The 13,768-nt window shown below is 45.0% G+C and overlaps 1 protein-coding gene across 9 annotated transcripts in view; it reads right to left on the reverse strand.

Annotated features, from left to right (window-relative positions):
* The window catches only part of LOC147124073 (long-chain-fatty-acid--CoA ligase 1-like), a 214,499-nt gene that overhangs the window by 63,509 nt on the left and 137,222 nt on the right, over positions 1-13,768 (reverse strand). For all 9 annotated transcript variants that reach the window (XM_085981227.1, XM_085981206.1, XM_085981185.1 and 6 more), the window contains 3 exons: positions 9,684-9,748; positions 7,312-7,413; positions 6,009-6,108 (listed from right to left, as the gene is read on the reverse strand). In XM_085981227.1, the coding sequence (XP_085837353.1) occupies positions 6,009-6,108; positions 7,312-7,413; positions 9,684-9,748 (267 nt within the window). The remainder of the gene's footprint in view (positions 1-6,008; positions 6,109-7,311; positions 7,414-9,683; positions 9,749-13,768) is intronic.

Genomic DNA, 13,768 nt, shown 5'->3' on the forward strand with positions numbered 1-13,768 from the left:
CGGCCGCAAACAGCGACCAGAAAACGGGGCCGTACTGTAGCCTTAGTGGGGCGCTTTAAGGTGGAGGTGCGGCCGGTCGCTTTTTCGGCGGCTGCCTGCCCGCACCTCCTTCCCCGGCCTCCTCCACCCCCCCACCCCGCGGCATTGCCGGCTGCTTTCCGCGAACCCGGCACTTCTCCGTGGTGCCGGGCTCATTTGCCGGCACTATCCAGCGGCGATCTCCCCGTTGCAGGCACCTCCCCCTTAAGAGAAGGAGGAGGCCTGCAGTACTGCAGCCTGCCGCTCCGCAGCGGGTGGCGCAGCGGCGCCTAGAGCGCTGAAATTCAGTTTCAGCGCCCCAAGCGGGGGCGGGCACACCCTGGAATAGCACCCGGTTCCGACTTGGGGCGCAAAAACTGAATATCTGACGGTCGCAACTGGCTCCGCGCCCAGCGCTAACTTTTGGGCGCTAGCTAGCTGGCGGGGCCATAGTGAATTTCTAGGCCTCTGTCCCTTCCTGTCACACTCTGCTTATCTTTACCCACATCGCTACACTGCTCCATTGCCTTGACTATTCTCTTTAGATTTTTAAATTTCCCCTCACCTGACCCCTCCCTCCCCCCCTTTTTAGTTTAAAGCCCTATCTACAGCCCAGTTATTCGAATCGCCAGAACCCAGCCCGGTTTAAGTGGGCCCGTCCCAACGAAACAGCTCCCGCTTTCCCTAGTACTGGTGCCAGTACCCCATGAATCGAAACCCCTTCCTCTCACAACACTGAGCCGCACATTTAACTCTCTGATCGGTTTGTCCCTATGCCAATTTGCGCATGGCTCAGGTAACAATCCAGAGATCATTACCTTTGAGGTTCTATGTTTTAATTTGAACCCTAGCTCCTCAAACTCTCTCGGCAGAACCTCATTCCTAGTTCTACCCATGTCATTGGTGCCTACGTGGCCCACAACAACTGGATCCTCCCTCTCCCACTCCAAATTCTTCTCCAGCTGCGAGGAGATATCCTTAACCCTGGTACCGGGGCAGGCAACACAGCCTTTGGAACTCCCGGTCGCGGCTGCAGAAAACAGTATCTATCCCCGACTATACTGTCCCCTTCCACTACAATATTCACTCCCCCCGCACCTGAATGGCCTCCTGTACCACGGTGCCGTGGTCAGTTTGCTCATCCACCCTGCAGACTTTGCCCTCATCCACACAGGCAGCAAGAACCTTGTACCTGTTGGATAAGGGCAAAGGCAGCTTCTCAAAAAGGCCAAAGCATCAAACCCTCCTCAAATTTGTGCTACGCATCAAGAAAATGACCCATTTCTAGACCACAAAACAAAAACAAAAAAGTGTGACCAGAAATCAATTGTGACCAGAAAGTTCATTATTGCAACAACTTCTCACTCAATGTGGCTTCCATGACCAGGCAGTGGCTATTACTGATCTGCAGTTATCAGTGCCTTACTTTAATCCTTTTACATAAACTTATATTTGGTGTCCCCACTCGCATGTAGAGAAGTCTTTAAAATTTTGATGGAGTTTGATAGGGAATGGAGGAGAAACTTCTTTACTGTCGCCTTAAGTAGTTAGAATGTGGAACTTGCTACCGCAAGGAGTAGTTGAGGCGAAGCATTTAAGGCATACCAGATAAATACAGGAGGGAGAAAGGAATAGAAGGTTATGTCGATAGTGTTGGATGAAGTAAGGAGGGAGGAGGCTCATATGGAGCATAAACACTAGCATAGATCTGTTGGGCAAAATAGCCTGATTCTATGCTGTAAATTTTATGTAATTCTATATGCAATCCCTAATCTCCAAAAAGCTGGAGTGTGTTTGGGAAATAAGCTGCAAAAAAAGGGCACAAATTTGAGGAAGGAGTTCCCAAATTCTTACAGTAGTATAGTTTTCCCCCACCCACAATATCTTCTTTTTTAGGGTCACTCAGAGCAGAGAGACAGCAGCAAAAAACAACTTGCTTCTAGGTTTCTGCTGTTGTCCCTCTGCCAGTGCTCAACCTGCAGAGGCAGAAATGACTCAGGCAACTTGTCACTTCCTTCTGGTAGGGAAATGAAGAAGCCATCCCAAATAGATTGGCCATAATAAAGAACCACAAAGGAAACTCATCTTATTGGCATCCTTGGAGACACTCCAATCTTTTGTGAACTTTCTAAAAAGAAAACTAGAACTGTTCAAAAATGTCCCGGCCAGTTGTGAATACAGAAATTACAGCAGTTAGTGGAACTATAATGTTCAGTGAGGAACAGTGAATATTAATTCACCTCTCTAAGCCAAGCTCTTCAGGATATAACCCATCTAGGTTAATAGTTCATTTACTATCAAAATGAGGTATTGACCAAAGAGAATATTTTGGAGTTTTACATTTTGAACAAACTTTTAATTGGAAAGTAGTTGTTTAATAAAAAAAACGAATTAACCCTTTGCTTTACATTCTTGTGTACTGATTTGCTTTTTCACAGGTGGTTACATTATATTTTAAATCAATTATATTGAACCAGTGAATTTTTACATTCGGCAGCTTGAGTGATGGAACTCCCACCCAAAGGGCCACAAAGATGTACTGCACTGTGAAATTTATTTTTCTTTTATTCGTTCGTGGGTGTCCCTGGCAAGGCCAACATTTATTGCCCATCCCTAATTGCTCTGAAGAAGGTGGTGGCGAGCTGCCTTCTTGAACCACTGCAGTCCGTGTGGTGAAGGTGCTCCCATAGTGCTGTTAGGGAGAGTTACAGGATTTTGACCCAGTAACTATGAAGGGACGACAAATTAACAGTCACTTGGACAAGCGTGGATTAATTAAGGGAGGCCAGCACAGGTTTGTTAAAGGCAAATTGTGTTTAACTAACTTGATTGAATATTTTGATGAGGTAAGAGAGAGAGGGTTGATGTGGTGTACATGGACTTCCAAAAGGCATTTGATAAAGAGCCACACAATAGGCTTGCCAGCAAAGGTGAAGCCCATGGAAGAAAAAAGGGACAGTGGCAGCATGGATACGAAATTGGCTAAGTGATAGCAAACAGAGCGTAGTGGTGAACGGTTGTTTTTCGGACTGGAGGAAGGTATACATACAGTGGTGTCCCCCAGGGGTCAGTACTAGGACCACATCTTTTCTCGATATATATTAATGATTTGGACTTAGATGTACAGGGCACTATTTCAAAATTTGCAGATGACACAAAACGTGGAAGTATAGTGAACAGTGAGGAGGAGAGTGATAGACTTCAAGAGGACGTAGACAGGCTGGTGAAATGGGCAGACATGTGGCAGATAAAGTTTAACGCAGAAAAGTGCGAAGTGATACATTTTAGTAGGAAGAACGAGGAGAGGCAATATAAACTAAAGGGTACAGTTCTAAAGGGGGTACATGAAGAGAGAGACCTGTGGGTGTATGTGCACAAATCATTGAAGGTGGCAGGGCAGGTTGAGAAGCAGTTGAAAAAGCATACGGGATCCTGGGCTTTATAAATAGAGGCATAGAGTACAAAAGTAAGGAAGTTCTGATGAAACTTTATAAAACACTGGTTCGACCTCAGCTGGAGTATTGTGTCCAATTCTGGGCACTGCACTTTCGGAAGGATGTGAAGGTTTTAGAGAGGGTGCAGAAAAGATTTACAAGAATGGTTCCAGGGATGAGGGACTTCAGTTACATGGATAGACTGGAGAAGCTGGGGTTATTCTCCTTAGAGCAGAGAAGATTTGCTAGAGGTGTTCAAAATCATGAGGGATCTAGACAGAGTAGACAGAGAGCAACTGTTCCCATTGACTTGGAGGGGAACTTGGAGGTGATGATGTTCCCATGCGCCTGCTGCCCTTGTCCTTCTAGGCAGTAGAAGTCGCAGATTTGGGAAGTGCTGTCGAAGAAGCCTTGGCGAGTTGCTGCAGTGCATGGTACACACTGCAGTCACAGTGCGCAGATTGTGGAGGGAGTGAATGTTTAAGGTGGTGGACGGGAAGCTTTGTCCTGGATGGTGTCAAGCTTCTTGGGTGTTGTTGGAGCTGCACTCATCCAGGCAAGTGGAGAATATGCCATCACACTCCTGACTTAGAATCATAGAATGGTTACAGCACAGAAGGGGGCCATTCGGCTCGTCGAGCCCATGCCAGCTCTCCGCAAGAGCACTTCAGCTAGTCCCACTCACCCGCCCTTTCCCCATAGACCTACAAATGTTTTTTCTTCAGATACTTATCCAATTCCCCTTTGAAAGCCATGATTTAATCATCCTCCACCACTCTTTCAGGCAGTGCATTCCTGATCTTAACCACTCGCTGCGTAAACAAGTTTTCCCTCATGTCGCCTTTGGTTCTTCTGCCAATCACCTTAAATCTGTGTCCTCTGGTTCTTGACCCTTCCGCCAATTGGAACAGTTTCTCTCTATCTACTCTGTCGAGACCCCTCATGATTTTGAACACCTCTAGCAAATCTCCTCTCTACCTGCTCTGCTCCAAGGAGAACAGCCCAAGCTTTTCCAGGCTATCCACGTAACTGAAGTCCTTCATTCCTGGAACCATTCTTGTAAATCTTTTCTGCACCCTCTCTAAGGCCTTCACATCCTTTCTAAAGCGCGGTGCCCTGAATTGGACACAATACTCTAGCTGAGGTCGGATCAGTGTTTTCCTATTTTTCTATGCTCCTGTAGACACAAAAGGCTTCAAGGGGTATGGGCAAAGAGCGGGAATATGGTATTGAGATAGAGGATCAGCCATGATCATATTGAATCACAGAAACCTCACAGTACAGAGAGAGGCCATTTCAGCCCATCGAGCCTGCACCGACACATATCCCACCCGATCCCCGTAAACCCACGTATTTAATCCCCCTAACACTAAGGGTCAATTTTTATCATAGCCAATCAACCTAACCCGCACATCTTTGGACTGTGGGAGGAAACCGGAGCACCCGGAGAAAACCCACGCAAACACGGGGAGAATGTGCAAACTCCACACAGACAGTCGCCCGAGGCCAGATTTGAACCCGGATCCCTGGCGCTGTGAGGCAACAGTGCTAACCACTATGCCACCGTGCATAGTTTTCCCTCATGGCTCGAATAGCCAAATGGCCTACTCCTGCTCCTACTTTTTTCTATGCCTATAAAAGGTTCATCATAACTCCCTTGCTTTTGTACTCGATGGCTCTATTTATGAAGCCCAGGATCCTGTATGCTTTTTTAACTGCTTTCTCAACCTGCCCCCTTCAACGATTTGTGCACATACACCCCTAGGTCTCTGATCATGCACCCCCTTTAGCCTTGTAGATGGTGGAAAGGCTTTGAGGAGTCAGGAGATAAGATACTTGCCACTGAATACCCAGCCTCTGATCTGCTCTTGTAGCCACAGTATTTACGTGGCTAGTCCAGTTAAGTTTCTAGTCAATGGTGACTCCCAAGATATTGATTGCGGAGGATGTGGTGATGGTAATGCCGTTGAATGTCAAGGGGTGGTAGTTAGACTCTCTTGTTGGAGATAGTCATTGCCTGGCACTTGTGTGGTGCGAATTACTTGCCACTTATCAGCCCAAGCCTGAATGTCATCCAAGTCTTGCTGCATGTGGGCACGGACTGCTTCATTATCTGAGGAGTTGCGAATAGAACTGAACACTGTGCAATTATCAGCGAACATCCCCACTTCTGACCTTATGATGGAGGGAAGGTCATTGATGAAGCAGCTGAAGATGGTTGGGCCTAGGACACTGCCCTGAGGAATGCTATTTTGTGTGGAGAGATTTCTTTACACACAGGATTGAAGCATGTAACAGGGAGTAAATGAGGTAGAGACCATTGTTTAAGGCAAAATTGTGTAAATATTTGAAGCAAAACAAAATATATACAGAGCTATGGGGAAAAAAGAGAGGGAAGTGGGATTAGTTCCAACTTGCTCTAGCAAAGTGCTGGCAGACAGTAATGTGCCAAATGGGCTGATTCTGTAGGAAGAGAGAATCAAAAACTGTAAGTGAAGAAAAAAATAGCATGGGTAAGTGTAACAAATTAATTCAACTTATTTGTAGAAAACCTACCTTTGTTTAAGATATAGGAAATAGCTTCAGCTCCCAACGTGTCATACAATGGCACCACCACCATGGAGTAGGCATAACAGGCCTGTTCAACAATAACCCACTGAAGTGGGATGGGAGAATGTTTAACATTTCAAAATGCATGTTCAGCTACACCAACATTCAGTTGACTGATCATACAGTTAAAATCACAGAAGCAGAGGTCAATATAACATTTTCACTAGAAATACAAAAGAAGTGTCAGAAGTTTCAATGCAGTTGCAAATCATTCAGAGAATTCTCAATATTAGTCAAGTTGAACATAAAGCATTTTCATGTTGAAGGAAATTGCGGTCTGGATTCTCCCAATTAAAATTGTACCTGTGGCACAACAACGCACTTGTAGTGTTGGAATAAATTTCATGCTTATCAAGGGAAAATGTCAATATTGTAGCATTTTTTTTCTGTATAATATATTTAGGGAGTGTAGGAGCAACTATGTTCGGGGCACAGTCATTTAACATTGTTATCACCTCACCAGCTACTTACCCGTTGATCAAGATAGAGAGTGACCATCTGCCCCTGGAATGACCATCCCCAGAGTGAGGGCACATGATCGAGATGGCCAACCTCCTACTTTTAGATAAAATGAGGCTACCACGTTTAGTCTCATGAGAGTTTGGCAGGCAACAAGAAAATAGGCAGATGGGTGGGTGGGGGTTCTTGCAGAAAGGCAACATCTGCTTGCTCTTTGAGGTAGATTAGGATTGTTTTTCCACTTGATCAGACGGTTGAGCCCCAAAAGTTTCAAGAATATTAGTTCGATGTCAGCCATAATGGGAGGAAATTTACTGCATTTGGAAGGGCATGAGTGGGGCCCCATAGCGTGGTCAATTGGTCTTGGCCTGACCTCAGGCACATTCTTCAGGTCTTGTCTCCATGTGGGGGAGGGAGGGAGAGGTCCGCAGGCATTCAAACACCATTTTTTTTTCTCCTTTAGGACCATGTGGATCAGCTCATTGTATCTACAATCAGCCAGATAGAATTTTTTTTTATTTTTATAAATAGGCAGCTGGCAGGTTTCCAGTGCAGTAGTTTCCCATGAAGTTTGTATATACATACACACACATACATATACACACACACATATGTACACACATACACACAGGAATTAAAGAACATGAAAGTATATTTCAATGTCACATGCCAAGAGCACGACAATCGCTCAATATGCTTTTAATTCACAAATGACCAAAATGCTGGCAAAATGCTATATTTCTGATGACAGAGAGGAAAAAAAATACATTAGCTCTAAAAAGCAGCTCACCTCTGGTCTGTTCTGTGAAAATATTCCTATACATTGATTATTCCCTGGTTGCCACCCTCGACTGAATAATCCCGAACCCACAAATTCTGCCCTGTCCTTAACCTAAAAAACAAGGTGAGGAACATCAATGCAAACATAACCATCTCATCTTCCTGGTCAGTAATGTAACTATTTACATAGAGAAAAAAAATACACATCAGTAGGATCCAATTCCCCGAAAACATGATGGTCCTAATATAGTTTGTCGATCATCCCACGTTTCAAATTATTTTTATTTTGGGTGGTGAGGTCCAATGATTTGCATACAAAGTGTACAAGGCAAGATTTAGATTTTAAAATCAGTCTCATGAACATAAACGAAACTGAGAACATTCACATCACTGCAAGGAAACAAAGGCTATAAGTAAATGATAAATGATCATTCAACAATTTATCCAGACAATAAAACTGGTGAGTATAAAACACTAGTTAGGCCACAGCTAGAGTACTGCGTACAGTTTTGGTCACCACATTACAGGAAAGATGCGATTGCACTAGAGAGGGTACAGAGGAGATTTACGAGGATGTTGCCAGGACTGGAGAATTTTAGCTATGAGGAAAGACTGGATAGGCTGGGGTTGTTTTCTTTGGAACAGAGGAGACTGAGGGGAGACTTAATTAAGGTGTATAAAATTATGAGGGGCCCAGATAGAGTGGATAGGAAGGACCCATTTCCCTTAGCAGAGAGGTCAATAACCAGGGGCCATAGATTTAAAGTAATTGGTAGAAGGATTAGAGGGGAGTTGAGGAGAACATAAATCACCCAGAGGGTGGCGGGGGTCTGGAACTCACTACCTGAAAGGATGGTAGAGGCAGAAACCCTCATCGCAATTAAAAACTACTTGTATATGCACTTGAAATGCCGTAACCTACAGGTCTACGGAGCAAGAGCTGGAAAGTGGGATTAGGCTAGATAGCGCTTTCAGCCAGCAGAGACACGATGGGTCGAATGGCCTCCTTCTGTGCTGTAAATTTCTATGATTCTATGGTACCAATAAAGCTAACCAAATACCTGGATACAATTTGAAGACTTTTGATTACAAATCAAAACTGGTCACTAACATTTTAGAGATCATTGAAGCTATATAGTAGATCCTCCCCATCTCTAATCTCCTCCAGCCTTATAAACCTCAGATCTCTGCACTCCACCAAGTCTGGCCCCTTGTGCATCCCCGATTTTTATCGCCCCACCACTGGCGGCTGTGCTTTCAGCTGCCTACGCTCCAACCTCTGGAATTCCCTCCATAAACCTCTCCGCCTCTCTCACCTCCTTTAAGACGCTCCTCAAAACCTAGCTCTTTGGCCAAGCTTTTGGTCACCTGTCACAATATCTTTTTGTGGTTTGGTGTCAAATTTTGTTTGACAACGCTCCTGTGAAGCGCCTTGGAAACATTTTACTACGTTAAAGGCAGTATACGAATGCAAGTTATTTTTGTAGTACGGAGCCCAATAGTGCACACAGTACTCTAACTGAGGTCTTAAGGCTTTATATAGGCTGATCATTACCTCATGGCTTTTATATTCTACACTTGTGATGAAACCTAGATGGACTGAGGCAGTGGTGGAGGCGGGCGATGTCACAGAGGTGGAAGGAGACAGTCTGTGATGGAGAGGATTATCAGGTTGGAAGCTTAGCTCGGGGTTAAACAGGACGCAGAGGTTGTGAATAGTCTGGTTCAGTCTGAGTCACTGGCCACAGAAGGGGATGGAATCAGTGGCAAAGGTATGGAGCTTGTGGCAGGGGCCAAGATGTTTCAATCGATCTTCCGAATGTTTAACTGAAGGAAATTGTAGCTAATCCAAGACTAGATATCAGGCAAGCAGTTTTACAGCACAAAGGCAGTGGAGGGGTCGGGAGAGGTAGAGCTGGTGCCATCAGCGTACATGTAGAAGCTGACTCCATATTTTCGGATAATGTTGCCAAGGGGCAGCATATAGATTAGGAAGAGGAGGGAGCCAAGGATAGATCCTTGGGAGACTCTAGAAGTAATAGTGCAGGGATGGGTAGAGAAACCATTTCTGGAGATGCTCTGGTTACGACTGAATGGGTAAGAGTGGAACCAAGTGAGATGGACAGTGGAAGAGAGGCACTGGAGGGGGATGTGTCTATGATTTTAAACAACCTGTCACCAGGATTCTTTTTTTCTTCTACAACTTGGATCACCAAAAAGTTCTCCTCCAGTGTCATCATAAGTGGGAAGTATGGCCCACAGCTTTCCTCAAATTTTTTGAAACAAACAATACCCGAGTCTTAACCCACCAACAAAAGTGTTCAGACCTTGGATTTCTACATATCATTAAGATCCTCGTCGGAAAAAGAACAAGTTACTTACTTCTTGGTAGGATATCCACTGGTAAGCTTGATTTGGGTTCCTGAAACCCAAACAAGGGCCATTATCTAAAAAAAAATCAAAAAGTTAACTCTCTGCATACAAAAGATCCTAACTCACCTTGATGAAATAAACTCCTTAAAAATAATCCACAGTAATTTTAAGGTGTTAAACTAAAAATCCATCTATATTGCTATTGCATGAGTGCAATTGTTGCTGGATAATCGCTGTGGGACATTTTCCCATGTTAAAACACTATAAAGTTGTTGTTGTACATTAACTACACACCCCCCCTCAGACACAGACCCCTACACACACACACAACCCACAGACACACAACCCACAGACAGACACCCTATTTGACAACCACCTTCAAACAGACATCAAGAGGATCTAGTCTGTAGCTGAAGGCACTTCATGGATTATCTCCATCTTCACATCAGCATGGCAAATCTGCACCATTAGTATTAGAATCATACACTGGCGAGAGGAATAATACGGAATCATAGAACATTATAATACAGAAAAAGGACATTCAGCCCATCAAGTTTGCATCCTCATCTCCCCCCACATCCAGTTTAATCCACCCTACCGCTTGCTCCTCATACCTTCTAATATACACCTTCTAATATACAACTTTTTCAAGAAACAACCTGTTAAGTCTGTGTGTTATAGTGAGAATTACTACACAGACCACAAGAGTAAATTCAACAGGTCTTTACTGGTTGGAGGTCGGACTATACTGAATACAATATTATTACACTGTGCTTATATACCGGTGTGGTCACCACCGGTATTACGTATACAGCAGCCAAAGAAAGTAGTACCTTTCTTAAGGTGGACCAGACTTAAGTTCTCTTAAGGTGGAACAGGTTACATACACCACAATCCTCCCTTTTTAGCTTAACAGTCATATCCCCAAATAAACATAACATATATACATATATAACTTCAGGTATAACAGTTCAAAGGTTCAGTCTCTCAGGAGGCTTTCTGATTCGGCTTGGATAACGCCTTTCAGTGGTCTCTGATTCTTGTTGTTGAGGTGCCTCCTCTAGTTGGTTGCCAATGTATTGGGTGTCATCATCATCAAATACATTCTCGGCCGAGGTAGATGCTTCAGGTTCATGAACGTCTTCCACAGCTGTCTCTGTCACAACCATGGGTTCAACCCTTGCTCTCGACTCTACCAGTTGATCCGCATGACGCCTTATCACATTATGACCAATATCTACGGTGTACATCAGAGGTCCTTGTCTGACCCGGATTGTTCCGGACTGCCATTTGTCGTTTCCATAGCCCCTTGCCATCACTGGTTGTCCTACGTCGAAAGTTCGAGTGGTCTTGCTGTTAATATGCCGAAACTGTTTGTTTTCCACTTCCCTCCGCACATTTGGTTTTAACAAGTCCAACTTGGACCGCAACCTCCTGTTATAAAACATCATAGCAGGACTTTGGTTAGTCACGGCATGATCGGCGTTTCTATATGACATCAGGAACTTATCGACCTTGTGTTGCAGCGGAATCTGATCATCATTCATGGCCTTAATAGCCTTTTTGAATGTCTGGACAAATCTTTCAGCCAACCCGTTTGTCGCCGGATGATATGGGGCAGAGGTATAATGTTTAACTCCATTCTTCTTTAAGAATTGTTGGAATTCTTCCGATACAAACCGTGGTCCGTTGTCCGAACAGATCTGTTCTGGCAATCCGTTCCTTGCGAATATTGTTCTTAACACCGCAATTGTCTTTTCTGAAGTAGTGGTATTTATCTTGATCACTTCTGGCCATTTGGAATGTGCGTCCGCCGCGATTAGGAACGTGGAGTCCATGAATGGACCAGCAAAGTCAATGTGTACGCGTTGCCATGGGGCTGAAAGCCATTCCCATGGGTGTAGCGGTGCTATCGGAGGTGCATTTTGCACTTTTTGACACCCAGCGCAGCTTTTCGTTAACTCCTCAATCTGTTGGTCAATACCCGGCCACCATACGTAAGCCCTAGCAAGACTTTTCATTTTAACTCCCCCCAGATGACCTTCATGTAGTTCTTTTAAAACTCTTTCCCTTAACTTGGGAGGAATAATCACTCTTGTCCCGTACATCAAAGTACCATGGCAGACAGACAGCTGGTCTCGCCTTGCCGAGAATGCCGGTAACAGAGGATCACCCCGTGTTGGCCATCCTTTCACTGTCACCGCGTAGACTCTGGACAGTGTCGGGTCGTTCCTGGTTTCTCTTTCAATACTTGCATTGGTGACAGGTAAACACTCGATAATGGTCGAATGAAATAACTCAACAGGGTCAACTTCCGTCGTGTCTTCATCTTCAGGTAGTGGCAGGCGCGACAGGCCATCAGCATTGCCATGCTGTTTCGTACCTTTGAATTCTATCTGATATTGATGTGCCCCTAAGAAAAGAGACCATCTCTGGAGACGCTGTGCTGTCATCACCGAAACACCCTTCTTAGGGTTAAAAATGGACACCAACGGTTGATGGTCCGTCAGAAGTGTGAATTTTTGGCCCTGTAGGTAATGATTAAACTTCTTCACTCCCCATACAAGGCTAAGGGCCTCCCTATCGATCTGCGCATAGTTGCGCTCAGCGGAGGTCAATGATCTGGATGCAAAAGCGACTGGCCTTTCCGTGCCATTTGGCAATTTATGTGAGAGTGCTGCCCCAATACCATATGGAGAAGCATCACAAGCCAACCGAATAGGCAGTGTCGGGTTGAAGTGAGCCAACACTTCCTCTGAGGTGATCAATTCTTTGCTTTTGCGAAATGCCTTCTTACAGTTTTCGCCCCAGTCCCATGGTACCCCTTTCTGTAAAAGAGCGTTCAACGGATGCAGCACCGTGGATAGATTTGGCAGAAATTTATGGTAGTAGTTAATTAATCCTAGAAACGACCTCAACTGAGAGACATTCTCCGGAGCGGGAGCCTTTACAACTGCCGCTATCTTGTCAGGAGACTTATGAAGCCCCTCCCGGTCAATGACATGACCACAGTATGAGATCCGCTTCTGGAAGAACTCACATTTCTGCCGATTTACCCTAAGTCCATACTCTTTCAGTCTGTTGAGCACCAGTTCCAAGTTAGCGAGATGCTGTTCATCACCATCACCTGTGATCAGAATGTCGTCCAGGTAACATTGTGTGCTTGGAATTCCCTGTAATACCTGCTCCATGGCCCTCTGCCAAATTGCTGGAGCCAATGCCACACCAAAAACCAGCCTATTGTACCGGTACAACCCTCGATGCGTGTTGATCGTGAGGTATTGGCGTGACTCTTCTTCAACCTCCATCTGCAAGTACGCCAGGTCTATCTTGGTGAAGTGTTTCCCGCCAGACAGCGAAGCGAAAATATCCTCAATCCGTGGAAGCGGATACTGCACCGTGTGAAGCACCGGATTAACGGTGATCTTGAAATCTCCACAGATGCGAACCTTCCCTGGATCTCCTGGCTTATTGTTCGCAGGACGTTTCATAACGGGAACAATGGGCGTAGCCCACTCACTCCAATCTACTTTAGACAGTACCCCTGAACGTTCTAGTGCTTCCAGCTCCGCTTCAACCGCAGGTCGTATTGCATAGGGTACCGGTCTGGCTTTAAAAAATTTTGATTGTGCATGTTCATCAATCTTGATGTTTGCCGTAATTCCTCTCAGTGTTCCCAGTCCCGGCTGGAACACCTCTTTAGCCTCATCCAATATTCTGGACAATCGTTTAGGTTTGACAGCTGTTTCCCCAGAATCTACCGTTAGTGCTTTCAAGGAGTGCCAGTCCATATTCATTTTCCTAATCCACTCCCGTCCTAGTAGTGGTGGACCTCCTTCAGGTAGCACATATAAGTCCATTACTTGGCTTCCTTCGCCCTTGTGGACCACTTCTACCTCTATTTTTCCGATGGGGTACACTCTTTGCCCCGTGTACGTTTTCAATATAATCTCCGTATCCTGTAAGGGAATATGTTGGAATAACTTTCTGTAATCTTTCTTATTCATGACCGTCAATGCCGATCCAGTGTCCAATTCCATTTTTACTTGGACTCCTGCTATCTTAAGAGTGACCCAAATTGTCTGGAGGTCTGT

The sequence above is a fragment of the Somniosus microcephalus genome, chromosome 1 (assembly GCF_052327205.1).
Source record: "Somniosus microcephalus isolate GS21.2 chromosome 1, FLI_Smic_1.0, whole genome shotgun sequence".
NCBI classification, from domain to species: Eukaryota; Metazoa; Chordata; class Chondrichthyes; order Squaliformes; family Somniosidae; genus Somniosus; species Somniosus microcephalus.